This window comes from Plasmodium relictum (genome assembly GCF_900005765.1).
Source record: "Plasmodium relictum strain SGS1 genome assembly, chromosome: 4".
Lineage (NCBI taxonomy): Eukaryota > Apicomplexa > Aconoidasida > Haemosporida > Plasmodiidae > Plasmodium > Plasmodium relictum.
Genome location: NC_041682.1, coordinates 162,361 through 177,938, shown reverse-complemented (window position 1 = coordinate 177,938; position 15,578 = coordinate 162,361). Strand labels below are relative to the sequence as shown.

General features: G+C 20.5%; 4 protein-coding genes across 4 annotated transcripts; 2 read left to right on the top strand and 2 right to left on the bottom strand.

Annotated features, from left to right (window-relative positions):
• Positions 1-711: 711 nt before the first annotated feature.
• Positions 712-4,215, bottom strand: PRELSG_0404700 (conserved Plasmodium protein, unknown function; the record flags this gene model as incomplete). The annotated part of the gene is made up of 1 exon (XM_028680184.1): positions 712-4,215. The coding sequence occupies one exon, from the start codon at positions 4,213-4,215 to the stop codon at positions 712-714; it is 3,504 nt and encodes a 1,167-aa protein (XP_028531706.1).
• A 2,107-nt stretch (positions 4,216-6,322) lies between these two features.
• PRELSG_0404600 (conserved Plasmodium protein, unknown function) lies at positions 6,323-8,794 on the top strand (the record flags this gene model as incomplete). Its single annotated transcript, XM_028680183.1, has 1 exon — positions 6,323-8,794. One exon carries the CDS (start codon positions 6,323-6,325, stop codon positions 8,792-8,794), a length of 2,472 nt encoding a protein of 823 aa, XP_028531705.1.
• Positions 8,795-9,193: 399 nt separating this feature from the next.
• On the bottom strand, positions 9,194-10,171 carry PRELSG_0404500 (conserved Plasmodium protein, unknown function; the record flags this gene model as incomplete). The annotated part of the gene is made up of 1 exon (XM_028680182.1): positions 9,194-10,171. One exon carries the CDS (start codon positions 10,169-10,171, stop codon positions 9,194-9,196), a length of 978 nt encoding a protein of 325 aa, XP_028531704.1.
• A 1,022-nt stretch (positions 10,172-11,193) lies between these two features.
• On the top strand, positions 11,194-15,412 carry RPB2 (DNA-directed RNA polymerase II subunit RPB2, putative; the record flags this gene model as incomplete). Its single annotated transcript, XM_028680180.1, has 2 exons — positions 11,194-11,242; positions 11,550-15,412. The coding sequence occupies 2 exons, from the start codon at positions 11,194-11,196 to the stop codon at positions 15,410-15,412; spliced, it is 3,912 nt and encodes a 1,303-aa protein (XP_028531703.1).
• Positions 15,413-15,578: the final 166 nt, after the last annotated feature.

The window sequence follows — 15,578 nt, the reverse complement described above, 5'->3', positions numbered from 1 at the left end:
TACTTTTATTTACGAAAATGTTTAATTATGTGAAAGGTTTTTAAAGTATGTATATTATTATTATAAAACTTGAAGAAAAAAACTCCTATTTATTCTGGTGAATAATTTTTATGTTCATTTTTTTTGTTTTTTTCTCTTTTTAAAATTAATTTTGATCATACATACAGTATGAATATAAGTTTTTTTCTTATTTATTATTATCAAAAGTATAAAATTATGAAGTAATATCTTAAAAATAAATGCATTTATAATAAGAATTCTTTGTTCTTGTAAACTGCAGAAAAGATACTATTCAATATTGTATAAATTTGGCATGTATCTTGAGGAATATAATTAATTTTAAGGGATATAACATATGTATTAAAAGCCTAATAATAGCATAAAAAAAAAAAAAAGTATATATTAAAAATAAAAAAATAATATATTAAAAAAATTTTTTGGAATCTTATATTCTACAAACTTTTATGTTGCACTGAAAAACATAAAAAAAAAAAAATCTATATATATATGTAATATAATAATAAATTTATAATATTTTGCAAATTTGTTTTATTTTAAAAACGTTTTTGCCTTTAAAACTACGTATTCTATAATTAGCTCTAATATAAATTAATATATTAAAATGATACAAATCAATTATATTTGAATTAAGGTTTAATTGTATAATCTTTTAATAAGGATTTATAATAAAAAAAGTAAAATAAAATAAGATTATTTAGAATTATCATCATGCTTTAAAGTATTTAGGATTTTTGGTAAAGTAAAAACAACACCACTAGCATCTCCAACAAAAGCAGCATTAATACTAGGCTCAATATATATATAACTGATTGGTACAAAAGGTTCAAAATATTTATCATAAGTTTTAACATATGAAAAAATTAAATCACCATCCATTTTTTTTGTTATGTTAGTTACACACAACGATCCATTATTACACCCAGCAATAAGAACTACCTTTTTATATTTCCACGAATTAGGTGGTTCTAATAAATAAATAGTAGATAATGAAGAGTTTTTAGTAATTTGATTAGTCGGTATTTTTTTAGTTTGCCTTAAAGTTTTGGTATCCCATACAGATAAATAGTTATTACCGATTAATAGCAAAACATCTTCTAATATTTTTGAATATTTTAGATCCATTATTGGACTTTTTGAAATACATGTATAAAGAAGTAACTGAAAATCATACAAATCATAAACAGCTATATAGCCATTACCAAATGCTACCCATAATTCATATTTATGTGTGACAGCTAGTATAGCTGATACGTAACATTTATTTGAAATATTTTTCTCATGGCAGGGATTTTTTTTTTTTGATTTTATTCTTTTATTATTTCTATCAATGGAGTTTAGGTTATCACAATAGCTTAAATAATTACTACTAGAATTATCTCTTCTACGATATTCATTATCATCATGATCATTTTCTATATCATTTTCATCATATTCACTATCAATTTCATCATCACTATCATTTTCTTCATCACTGTCATATTCTTCATCACTGTCATATTCTTCATCACTGTCATATTCTTCATCACTGTCATATTCTTCATCACTATCATTTTCTTTATTACTATCATTTTCTTCATCACTCTCATTTTCATCACTATTTTTTTCTTTTGATTCTTTTTCATCCTCTTTTTCATTTTCTTTCTCATCTTCATAATTCAAATTGTTTTCGCATTTTTCTCTATCATTTTGTTTATCCTGATAATTATCAATTACCATACTTTTTTCATTTTTTTCTTTTGTTTTTATTCTTTCTACTTTTTTTGGAGAAACTTTTTGGAAATTTCCTTTTTCATTTCCTTCACAAATTATCTTACTATTTTTTTCTTTGAATTTCTTGTAGAATTTAGAATTATTTTTTGATACAGTATTGCTATGGTAACTAGTATCACTTGAAGAATTCATTTTTTTTTTTGAATAACTATTTTCTTTTTTCTCTTTACTGTTAACATATAATTTTTTCAAGTGTTTATCATTTTGTTTCGTTCGTTGTGTTTTTATTTTATCGTTTTGCACATTTTTATTTAAATGTTTTTGATTATTATTCTTCTTTGTTTTTATATTTCTTTTTCGAATTTTTTTTTTTTTGTAACTGAAATTTTCACTAGAACTGGAAGAGTAATCATTGCTTGACTTATTTTTATTTTTTTTTTTTAAATTGTTAAAAAAATAAAGTGGATGGATAAGGATTTTTATTATGTTTCCACTTGGAACTTCCCATACAAAAATGTAGCCTCTCATATTACCTGCGATTATCCAATGTATAAAATTAGCAAAAGTTGATTTAACTGAGATACCTGAAATTTGATATGATAAATCATTATCAGAATCACTTAATTTTGAAAAATTCATCATATTATTATTTTCTTCATTATTATAATAATTCATTAATTTGTCTTTTATGCCAATATAATTCATAGTTTTCATATTATTTGGAGAATTACTAAAATATCTTTTTAAGCATTCTTTTGTATTTAATTTTAATATACATTCAAATTTGTCAATTTTATAAATTAATACATAGCCATTTTGTGTTCCTAAGATAACCACTTTCCCTATCCCACCTATACTACCATTTATCATGCAAGTAATTGTACAAGGATATAAGCTTTTATGCTGAATCAACTTTCCTTTTAATGAATATTTTTCATATGCACAAGGTGTTTGAACTATTATATTATTTAATTCATTTTTATTTCCTTTTTCTATACTTATAGCTAAAACGGGACCTGGTTTATTTGGCTGATTAGGCATTCCACATTTTTTAGCTACAAAAATATAATTTTTTACAACTATTGATTTTATATTTTTAAATAAAAATGAAAAATTCCATTTCTTTTTTTGTTCCCATTCTTCATTTTTCTGACTTATTTTTATTAAATTGCTATTCGTACTATCTGATCTAGATATAGAACTTGAAAAATTACTTAAAGATGTTTTATCTTTTTTAGTTTTTATTTCTACTGAATTTAAATCTTTTGCACTATATGATTTAAAACTACTGTTTTCTATATAATTTGATTCATCTTTTTTATTCAGGCTATAATCATTTAATTTATTATTTTCATTATTATTATTATTATTATCACTATTATTAAAATCATTAATATTACTTTCATTATCGTTTTCATTATTGCCAACATTAATATTACTATTACTTTTATCATCTTTTGGATTATTATCAATGTTATTGTTATCATCGTTGATGTTATTATTATTATTATGTATATCATTATCATTCATATTATCACTACCATTATTTATATTGTTAATAATTTCATTATTATTAATTTTATTATTTTTAATATTTATATTGTTATCAATTATATTGCTATTATTATTATTATTATCATTTATATTACTATTCTTATTATTATTATATATATTGTTACTATTTTTACTTATTTTACTATCATTGATATTATTATTACTATTATTAACATTATCAATATTGTTATATATGCTGTTAGAAGTTTCGTTATTTTCATTAGTATCTCTATTAGAATTATTATTAATATTATTTAAATTCTTATCATTAATATGATCATTTCCGTTATTTGTATAATTAACATTTTTGTTATTTTCGTTGATATTTTTATCAAAATTATTATTAATATTTATATCACTATCATTTATATTATTATTACTATCATTAGAGTAAATACTATTATTATTGTTATTATTATTATTTGTATTACCATCAAGGCTATTATTGCAAATAATATTGTTATCGCTTTTGTTATTGTAAATGTTAGTATTAACCTTATTTTTATTATTATTTACTATATCGTTAATACATTTTTCGTAATTAGCTTTATTTTTATTAACACTGTTTAAATTTATATCATTATTTAATTTAGTACTTTTATTTTCATTAACATTTGAATCTATATTTGAATTATTATTAATATATTTTAAATTATTAACATTTTTTGAATTTGTCTTACTCTTTTTAACATATGAACTTGAACAATTATCTACATTATCTTCTGATTCATCATAGTCATTACTATTTTTATATTTTGTTATATTATTATTTTTATCATTTATATTTCTTTTCGAGTTATCATTAATATAACTCTTTGTATCAGTCAATTCATTATATTCATTTTTATTCAAATTTTCAGAAATTTTTAGTATGCCTAATTCATCTATGTTTGATATATTTTCCACCTCAAAATCATTATCCTCTTCCATTTTAAGTGCTTTTTCCTTTTTTAACAAAAACAATTTGATTAAAAAATAATATGCAATTTCATATATATATATATAAAGATAAAAACAAAAAAAAAGGAAAAAAATTGTATTAGTGCTTAATAATATATATATATATATATATTTAAAGAAGATAAAAATATATTATAAAATAAATGTATAAAATAAGTTGCACATGAATTGATCATCACAATAAAATTGTAATATAGGATAAATAAGAGAAAAAAATATAAAATAAAAAAATATATAAGTAAGGAAAATAATAAAATAAAAAATACAAGTTAAGTAAATAATAAAATATATATTAATTAATCCTTTAATAAAGATCTATATTTTTCATTGAGCTACAAATAACAAAAAAAATAAAATAAAATAAAAATAATAATATTGTATTTTAATTTTTTAAAAAAATTATAGGTTTTTTAATATTTAATGAGGATTATTTAATATATTCTTTTTTCTTTTTTATAAATTACAAAAATAAAACCTTTAAAAAATATTAACAAAAAAATAGTTCTGTAACAAAAATTTATGAAAGTTTTATATTTTTTTTTTCTAATTTTAAGTTTATTTTCTTTAATATTAATATCTAAATGTAATATTAAACAGTAATATAAGAATAAAAAAAAAATTTAATTCGTATGTATTAATGTTACAATTATATAGGCTAATAATTTCTGTTAAGAATAAGCTTAAAAAAAAGAAAAATTTCTTAATTTTTTATTCTTTGTTGTAATAACTTGTATTTAGTGTATTTTTTTTTTTTTTTTTTTAAATAAACATTATGTTTCAAATATTTTTTAAATTAAAATGAAATTTTTATTTCTTCATTATTTTTCATTTACACACAATATGGGAATTAAAGAAAATGAAAATAAAACAATGATATATACATATTTACTATTTAATTGAAAATTTTATGAATCATTATAAAAAAAAAAATAAATAAATAAATATATAAAGTATTGACAATTTTTAAAGAAGAAATATTTATATAACTTTATAAACTATACATTTTTACAATTCACAAAAATTAAAATACATTAAAATTAAATATCATTAAAAATATAAAGTTAAAATTAAAATACGTTAAATAATTATATAAATGTAAGCCTCATATTTCAATAAAATGTATTAAATAATTATAAAAGATAAAAATAAAAACAAAAAGAATTTAATTATACAGAATTTTTAAAAATTAAGAATAGTTGAAAAGTATATTTAATTTATAATCAAAATTATTATAACCTTTATTAATGTTCTTTCCCAATTTTTTTTTTTACATACTTATAAATAAATATAAAATTTCGAGTTCAAAAAAAAAAAAAAAAAAACTCACTATACAATAATTTCATTTTATTTTATTTTATTATTATTTTTTTTAATGTATAATAATAAAAAAATCTCAAAGATTTGGTTAATTATTCATAACTTTATTATTTTTATATCTTTTAACGTTATACAAAAATGCAAATTTACATTTTTTATTGAAAAACATATTTATCTTTTTTTAATTTGGTAATAAAAAGGTCTTTTTTTTTGAACTTCAAAGAAAACTTAAAATTTGTATTTATAAGTTACTAGATACCTTTTATTATTTTTTTAAAAAGTATAGAAAAAAAAAAAATGATTTCCATTATATAATAAATATATAACTGGGTTTTAAAATTACACAATTTTTTATTGAAATAGTGTATATTTTTCTTAAATTTTTTAACGATGAATAAATATAATGAATTAAAATTAACAAAGTGAATAATACATTTAACAAGTTCAAAGGTATATATATTGCTATCAAAAATATTTTATAAAATATACTTTATAAAGATATAAATAATATATTCAAAAGAAGTAATAGCATTTTAAAAATAATTTTAATAAATACTATATTTAAAGATTATATAAAAAGTAATAATATATATTTGATATTTATATAAAATGAAACAAAAAAAAAAAAAAAAAAAAAATTAAATTAAATAATAAAAAATAATTAAAAAAAAAAGGATTACTAATTTTATTAAATTTAATAAAAAATAAATAAAAGAAGAAAAATTATAAAATTTTTTAAATAATAAAATTATAAATAGAAATGGATGACAAGGGGCGTTCTTACAATTTATACAAAAATAAACATAATGAGGATAAATTAAATTATAAAACATATAAGCAAAGTAAAGAGTATAGTGAAGAAAATGATAAAAATATAAAGAAGACAAATAATTATAGCAATAAAAATCAAAACAATGATTACAGTATTATGAAGTATAATTCTATTAACAGAAATAATTATAATCCTAATGATTACTGCAAGAGTTTTAATAATTCTCCTTCAAATAAAAATAATATGAATTACAATTATCTAAGTAATAACGATGATAATAATAAATACAAGAAATATAAAAATAATGATGATTATTATAAATATCATAATAATTATAACGATGAAAATGATAACATTATTATGAAGAGTCATTCTAAAAATATATCAAAAAATAATGATTTAAATAGCAATGCAAATGACATTAATTATAGAGGTTCCTATAATTATGAAAATAGTAATAATTATAGTAACAATAAGAACATGAATTATACTTCTTATAGTAATATTTATAATAATAATAATAATAATAATAACAATAATAATTATGATACTAATTATAGTCGTCACAATTATGATCAAAATAACAATTATAATAATGAAAACTATAATAATAAAATGACTTATAATGATGATTATGTTGAAAAGAATTTTAACTACAATCAAAATATTAATAGCAATGAAAATTGCATTAATTATTGTTACAATTATAAGAGTAATAAACAAAATAAAAATTTCGATGATATAGGAGAAGTAAGTATCATTAATAGTGATTACAAAAATAGTAATATAAATTATAAAAATACAAATTTTAATGAAAAAAACAAGGATCCTATTTCTTGTTATGATAAAAATGAGAATTATCTAATTAGAACAAATTTTTGTACATATGAAAAGGATCAATCTGAAGAAATTATGAACAAAAAGAATAATACATGTAACAACGATAATCATAATAATTTTAATGACGATAATATTATAAATAAGGATTCAAAAACTCATAATAAAAACACCAAAGAATACAAAAATAATGAAGAACTAGTAAATTGTAATATTTCACATGAATTAAATGAGGAAGAGAAATTTTTTTTAGAAGAATTATTAACATATTGTGAAGAACCTAAAAAAGATAGCATTAACAAAGCAAATGAATGGATATTAAATAAATGTGATTATCTTAACAATAGTAAAGTTATATCTTTACATTTTTATAATAAAATATTAAAATGTGTAAATTTTAAAAATAAATTAAATTTGGTTTTTTCTTATCATGAGTTGTTAAGAAATTTTATGCTAAATAATAAAAAAAAGGCATTGGCTGAATTTAAAATATATATGAATTCAATAATTCAAGATGCATATACATGTGCATATTATAAAGATCAGAATTCAATAAATGTTTTATTACAAATGGTTTATAAATGGAATGAGCTATCAATTAATAATTTTCAGGAAACAAAAATGTTATTAAATATATTTCATTATGACAATAATCATCATCATAATAATCATTTAGATAAAAGTAAAAATGAACATTATAGTTATAGCAATTCAAATAAATTTTTAAATTCACATGGTTTTCAAAATCAAAATTATCAAAATCAAAAAATGCCACCACCACCACCACCTCCTCCATTACCTTCATCAAATTCTAATGATTTTTCGAAAGGTTATAATTTACATGAAAAATTTAGAAAAAAGGATATTGATGAAAATAAAATGAATTACTTAAATAATTCAATGGTAACTAACGATGTAAACAAAAATCCAGAGGATATTTCTGTTGGTTTTTTAGCTACACTATTAAAATATATTTCGAAAAAAGGAAAAAAATTACAAAATCCTTTAATTCCTTATACTCCTATAGATGTTTCTTATACCTATCAGACTCCTCCATCTATAAATTCTTCAGAAAAATTAAATGAAAAAATAAATGATTTTTATGATGAATTGAAGCAAATTATAAATGATGAAGATATTGAAAGCAGTGATGCTTCTGATTCAGATGGATTTAATGCATATGAAAATTATAAAAAATTAAAAAATTTAGACAAAAAAAAAAAAAATTATAAAAATAGCAATAATCATTCAAAATTATGTAATAACAGTAATAATTTAACTAATGATAAATATGATCAGAATGATTATTCAAGTGATACTAATACAACGTTTTCTTCTGTTGAATTATTTGATAACTCGATGATTGAACTTTTATCAGATAGTAATAACCAGAAGAAAAATAAAAAAAGTAAAAATGTTAATTTTAGTCAAATAGCTATTGAAAATGCACAAAGTTGGAATGATGAAAAAGATCATAATACTTCCATTTTTGATTATTATTCTTCAGTTGTAAAAGAATCAAATGACAACGATGTATTCGAAAAATACAGGAGAAGCAAAGCGTATGTATATCATGAAACTATTGCTCAGAAATTTTATGATTTAAAGAATAAAGAAATATAATTATATATATTTATTAATTTATCTAATTTTTTTTTATGTACTTGTGACTTAAGCATACCGTTAATTTTTCATATATAATTATTAAACTTTTTTTTTTTTTTTTAATTTTAATATACGAATATTCTATTTAACTTTTATTTTATTAAATGATAAAATAATAATTTTTATATTATTCAGCAAAAAATATTTTTTATTTAAATTTAAGATATATATTTATATATAAAGAAAATAGCATTTTTAATATGATTAACATTCATAAAAATTATATTTTTAAAATAAATAAAATGACATTCTTATAAATTTTTTTTTATTTTAAATTATTACAAAAATATTTCTTTATTTATTAAAGAAAAAAAAACATATATAAATGCATTCAAAAAAAAAAATATTTCAAACGAGTTATAAACTATACTTCTTTTTAATCAGATTCACTGAAGAAATATAAAATATATTATTATAAAAAATATCATCAAATAAATAAACTAAAAACATAGAAATTACATAAGTTTTTATAATACTTGTAAAAAAAATTATAACTACTGACAAATTATTTATGATAAAAAAGAAAAATTCAGATTCATTATTTAATTTCCTTTTTATATTTTTGATGTTTTCGATTAAATCCTTTCTACTTATATAATTTTTTATGAGATATAATGAAATATCGATTAATAAAAACATTACATTATAAATAAATGAAAAATAAATAAAAAAATTATTTGACATAATGAAATATAAAAATTGTTTTCCAGAATTATTGAAAATATTGTTAGTTAATATATTATTATATTTTAATTTTATAAAACTAAAAAGTATAGAAAGAATTATTAATAATAAAAAATGTAATTTTTTCATATTATTAATATTAAATTCAGAACTTTCTTTTAATGAATTATAATTAATGTTTCTGTCTTTTATTATATTAAATATGTTTTCATTATTATTAGAGTTAACATCTGATTGTGATATTTTGTTTTTACTTCTAAAATGATTCTCTTTAACATTTTTTTCTTTTTTTTCGCTTATATTGTTTTGTTCTATTTTGTCTTCATAATTTATTGTATTTAAATGTTTGTTGTTATCAGAAATATTAGAATTATTTTCAATTATATTATCAAAGTAATTTTTTTCAAAAGATGTATTTTCATGTATAATTTTTTTATTCTCGCTTACACAATTTAAAATTTCATTTTCTACATTTTCATTTTCACTCATATTATTTGAGTATTGTTTTTCATAAATTTGATAATTACTACATTTATTATTATTATTATTTTGTGAAATATTATCATCTACTGTTTTCCCTAGTAATATGTTCATCCTTGATTCATTTTTTTTAAGTAATCTGTTTCTTCTTTTTAGAGAATTTTTGTCCATTTTAAAAAATATTTATTAAAAAAAGAATAATGTTTTATTTTATTATTATCTTTTTTTTTTTTTTAGATATATTCTGTGACTTTAAAAATATTAAATTCATATTAATCTTTATACTTAAATTCTTCTTTTACATTTATTTACTTCTAAATTCTTTTTAATAAAAGAATTATATGTATATCTTTGTTTAATATTACTATGAAACATGTGCATAACAAAAAAAAATTTGAAAAAAAAAGATTAAGAATAAGAAAAAATCTTCTATTTATTATATTTTAATTTTATTTTCATATGCTTCATTTATTTTTTCTTATAATATAAAAAAAATTAAACATTCATGTAAGATTCAGAATTAATTTAAATATATATATATATATGTACATGTATAATATTTAAAATATTAGGTGCTTACAAAATTTTTATTTAATCTATTAAAATATTTTTAAAAAAAAAGAAAAAAGAACTGCATTAATTTTTTGGAAATAGAATTATTATTTTTATTATTTTCATTTTTTTTTAAGTACCACTAATTTTATTAATTCGGAATTATATTAATTTTTTCTTTTTGATAATTTTGAATATTTTTTATTTTTATTTGAATATTTTTTAATTTTTATAAACGTTTTAATGTTTCTTACATTTTTATATTTTTATTTTTGATTATTTATTATATAAAAAAACTCCAAAAAAAATTAAAATATAAAATCGAATCAGTATACGTTTTTTTTTTTTAATTTTTATATCAAAAAGCATATTATTTAAAAAAATAAAAATGTATTTAATAAACAAATAAATTTGTTTTTAAGTACTTTATAAGGATATAAATATATCCAAAAATATGTTAAAGGATATTATATTTTTATATAGCAAGTAAATATATGTAAAAATTTTATTATTCTTTTTTTTTTTTTTTGAGAATAAATACAGAACTAATGTATTATATTTATCTCTTTTTTTTTTTTCTTCTTTATTTTATTTTTCAATAAATTGGAAAATATTTGTAATTTTTTTTTTTAAATTTAAAAATGGCTGTTAAAATTGAATCATATTTTTCTAATGAGTTCATCAAGCCAGGTTATTCAGAGATTTTTTTTTTTCATAGATATTTCGTATTATAAAAAATATACATATATATAATTTTTATTTTATATCTTATAAAATTATAGAAATGGTTTTTTAAGATTATATTTATATATAAAAGTATGATTATATTTATATATAAAAGTATGATTATATTTATATATAAAAGTATATATATATATATATATATATATATATATATATATATATATATATATATAATATTTATTTTGAATAGTACATATATGTATATTTGTATGCATATATATATATATATATTTTTTTTTTTTTGAAATTTTAGAGGAAAAAAATGAAGATAAAAAAACAGAAAATGAACAGATAACAGAAGAAGATAGTTGGGTGGTAATTGGTTCATTTTTTGGAAGTCATGGTTTAGTAAATCAGCAAATTGAAAGTTATAATGATTTTATCGAATATAGAATGCAAGAAATTATTGATGAATATCCTCAAATAGAAATAAAGCCACAACCGCAATATAAATCTGATAAAGAAGAAAATAATAATATAATATATTGTTTAAAATTTGGTCAGTTATCTTTAGATAGACCTTTTTATGATGAAAAAAATTTAACTAATAAAAATTTATGGCCACAAGAAGCTAGACTAAGAAATTTAACTTACTCTTCAGCTATTTATATTGATATTGAACAGAGCACATACGTAATAGATGAAACCACTAAAAAACAAGTTTTAAAAGAGAAATTTTTATATGAAAGAATAAATTTAGGTAGGATTCCTTTGATGTTAAAATCTATGTTTTGTTGGACTAAAGGATTGCCTGAAAATGAAATAACTGATATGGGAGAATGCTCATATGATCAAGGGGGTTATTTTATTGTTAATGGAGGAGAAAAAGTATTAGTAGCACAGGAAAGAATGGCTCATAATTTTATTTATGTATTTAAAAAAAAACAACCATCGAAATTTGGTTGGGTTGCTGAAATAAGATCTCAAATGGAGAGATCTCAAGCTACTTCTTCATTTTCAGTTAAAATGAAAACAAAATCAGGATCTAGAGGAAATAGTGCAAAGACAGGTGGCCAATTAGTAGCCACTTTGCCTTATATAAGAACAGAGATATCTGTTGGAATTTTATTTCGTGCTTTGGGATGTACTTCCGATAGAGATATATTACAAAGAATTGTATATGATTTTAATGACAAATTAATGATAAATTCTTTAAGAGAAACATTAGAAGAATGCATAGATTACCCAACTCAAGATATATGTTTGGATTTTATTGGAAAAAGAGGGCCAACTGTTGGTGCTTCAAGAGAAAAAAGAATTTTATATGCAAAAGAATTATTACGTAAAGAAGTATTACCTCACATGGGTACAGGGCCAGGAGTTGAAAGTAAAAAGTCTTATTTTATTGGTTATATGATTCATCGCTTATTATTGGCTGAATTAGGTAGAATTAAAGAAGATGACAGAGATCATTTCGGAAAAAAAAGATTAGATATTGCAGGTCCTTTAATGGCTAGTAGTTTTTCAACTTATTTTCGTAAAATGGCAAAAGACGTAAAAAGAGTATTGCAAAGACAAATTGATAATAATAAGCCTTTTGATGTAGCTGGTGCTATTAGGAGTTGTTCTCAGATTACTCAAGGGATGCAATATCAATTGGCTACTGGAAATTGGGGGAAAGATAAAGACGGAAAAGTTATTAGAACAGGGGTGGCACAAGTATTAAATCGTTTAACATATTCATCTTGTTTATCTCATTTAAGAAGATTAAATACGCCATTAGGTAGAGAAGGGAAAATGGCAAAACCTAGGCAATTACATAATACTCACTGGGGAATGATTTGCCCTTTTGAAACTCCGGAAGGGCAATCTGTTGGTCTAGTAAAAAATTTATCTCTTATGTGCGATATTAGTGTTGGAACTTCAACAAATAACATTTATGAATTTTTATCCGAATGGGGATTGGAATCTCTTGATGAAGTACCTCCTCAATTAATGAAAGAAAAAGTAAAGTTATTTTTAAATGGTAAATGGGTGGGATGCTTTAATCAAATAGATAATTTAATTGAAACTTTATATGAATTAAGAAGAAGATGTGATATATCACCAGAAGCATCTATTGTGAGAGATGTAAATAGTAAGGAAATAAAAATATTTACCGATTCAGGTAGAGCTATGAGGCCTCTATATGTAGTTAAAAATGTTAATGGTGAGAACAAATTAAAATTAACAAAAGAGCATGTAAATAATATAGCAAAATATCCTGAAACTTATAATTGGGATTATTTAATTCAAGAGGGGATTATTGAGTATATTGATTGTGAAGAAGAAGAAACTACTATGATAAGTATGTTTATTGATGATTTAAAAACAGGAACAGGTTATTATAATAATTACACTCATTGTGAAATTCATCCTTCTTTAATATTAGGAGTATGCGCATCTATCATTCCATTTAGTGATCACAATCAAAGTCCACGTAATACATATCAAAGTGCCATGGGAAAACAAGCTATGGGCATTTATGTAACAAATTTTAATATACGTTTAGATACATTAGCTCATTTGTTATATTATCCTCAAAGGCCTTTAGTATGCACTAAAGTAATGGAGTATTTGCGCTTTCGAGATTTACCAGCTGGTATTAATGCCATTGTTGCCATTATGTGCTATACTGGATATAATCAAGAAGATAGTCTAATTATGAATCAATCATCTATTGATAGAGGATTATTTAGGAGCGTTTTTTATCGTACTTACACTAGTGAAGAAAAGCAGCAAGGAAGTTTAATAATAGAATCCTTTGAAAAACCATCTGTACGTGTTGTTAAAAATTTAAAAAGAGGAGATTATACCAAATTAGATGATGATGGATTAATAGCACCTGGTATTAGAGTTTTGGGAGATGATATTATTATAGGAAAAGTATCTCCAAATATTGAAGATGAGGATGAAATTATTATACAAAAAAAAACACAAAATACCCAAATATATAACAATTCATCAACTATAACTGGTTCTCCTAATAAAGATTCTTCTGCGAGTAACAATGTTTATTCTTCTTCCAGTTTTATTTCATCAAATGCTTCAGATACTTTACCTGATTCTCCAATTAATGATAAATCTAGCATTAGTCCTGCTTCTCCGAGCAGTGCATCTTCAAGCCCTTCTAGTACCACTTTTTTCAGTAGTGGAAACACATTGGCAAGTACTAATAATGCTAAATATGGAACCACCATTGTTGGTAGTAGTAAAGAAGATATAGAAGTCCCTACCTTAACGATTAGTTCATCTAGTATATTAAAACAATATAAAAAAGATTGCTCTTTAAGTTTGCGTTCAAATGAAAATGGAGTAATAGATACTGTTATGTTATCTTCTAATAGTCGTGGAAATAAATTTGCAAAAGTAAAGGTTCGCTCTGTACGTATACCTCAGATTGGAGACAAATTTGCAAGTAGACATGGTCAAAAGGGAACAATAGGAATAACATATAGAACAGAAGATATGCCTTTTAGCGAAGATGGAACATTTCCTGATATTATTATGAATCCTCATGCTGTCCCTTCTCGTATGACAATTGGACATTTAGTCGAATGTTTAGCAGGAAAAGTTGCAGCAATAGAAGGGGAAGAAGGAGATGCAACCCCATTTTCTAAAATTACAGTCCAAGAAATATCTCAAAGATTACATAGATTAGGTTATGAAAAATATGGAAATGAAATATTATATAATGGTCATAATGGAAAAATGATAAAATCGAAAATATTTATTGGCCCTACATATTATCAAAGATTAAAACATATGGTTGAAGATAAAATACATGCAAGAAGTAGAGGTCCATTAACTATGATTACAAGACAGCCAACTGAAGGAAGATCAAGAGATGGTGGATTACGATTTGGGGAAATGGAAAGAGATTGTATGATTTCTCATGGTGCTGCAAAGATGTTAAAAGAAAGATTATTTGAGGAAAGTGATGCTTACCGTGTTCATGTTTGTGATAATTGTGGTTTATGTTGTATCGCTGATATTAACAAAAATGCATATGAATGTACTGTGTGTAATAGCAAAACAAGTATTTCACAAATATTTATTCCTTATGCTTGTAAATTATTATTTCAAGAATTAATTACTATGGCTATATATCCAAAATTGGTACTAGAGGATGTATAAAGTAAAAATATAAAAATATTAAAAAAAAAAAATGTAATAAAAAAAAAAAAAGTAAAAAAAATGATTAATTTTAGTATATCGCTCTTTAAAAAATATGAATGAACAATTCTAGAATGCTATAATTTTTTCACATATAATTTTTTGTATATTTATTTTTGTATTTTTT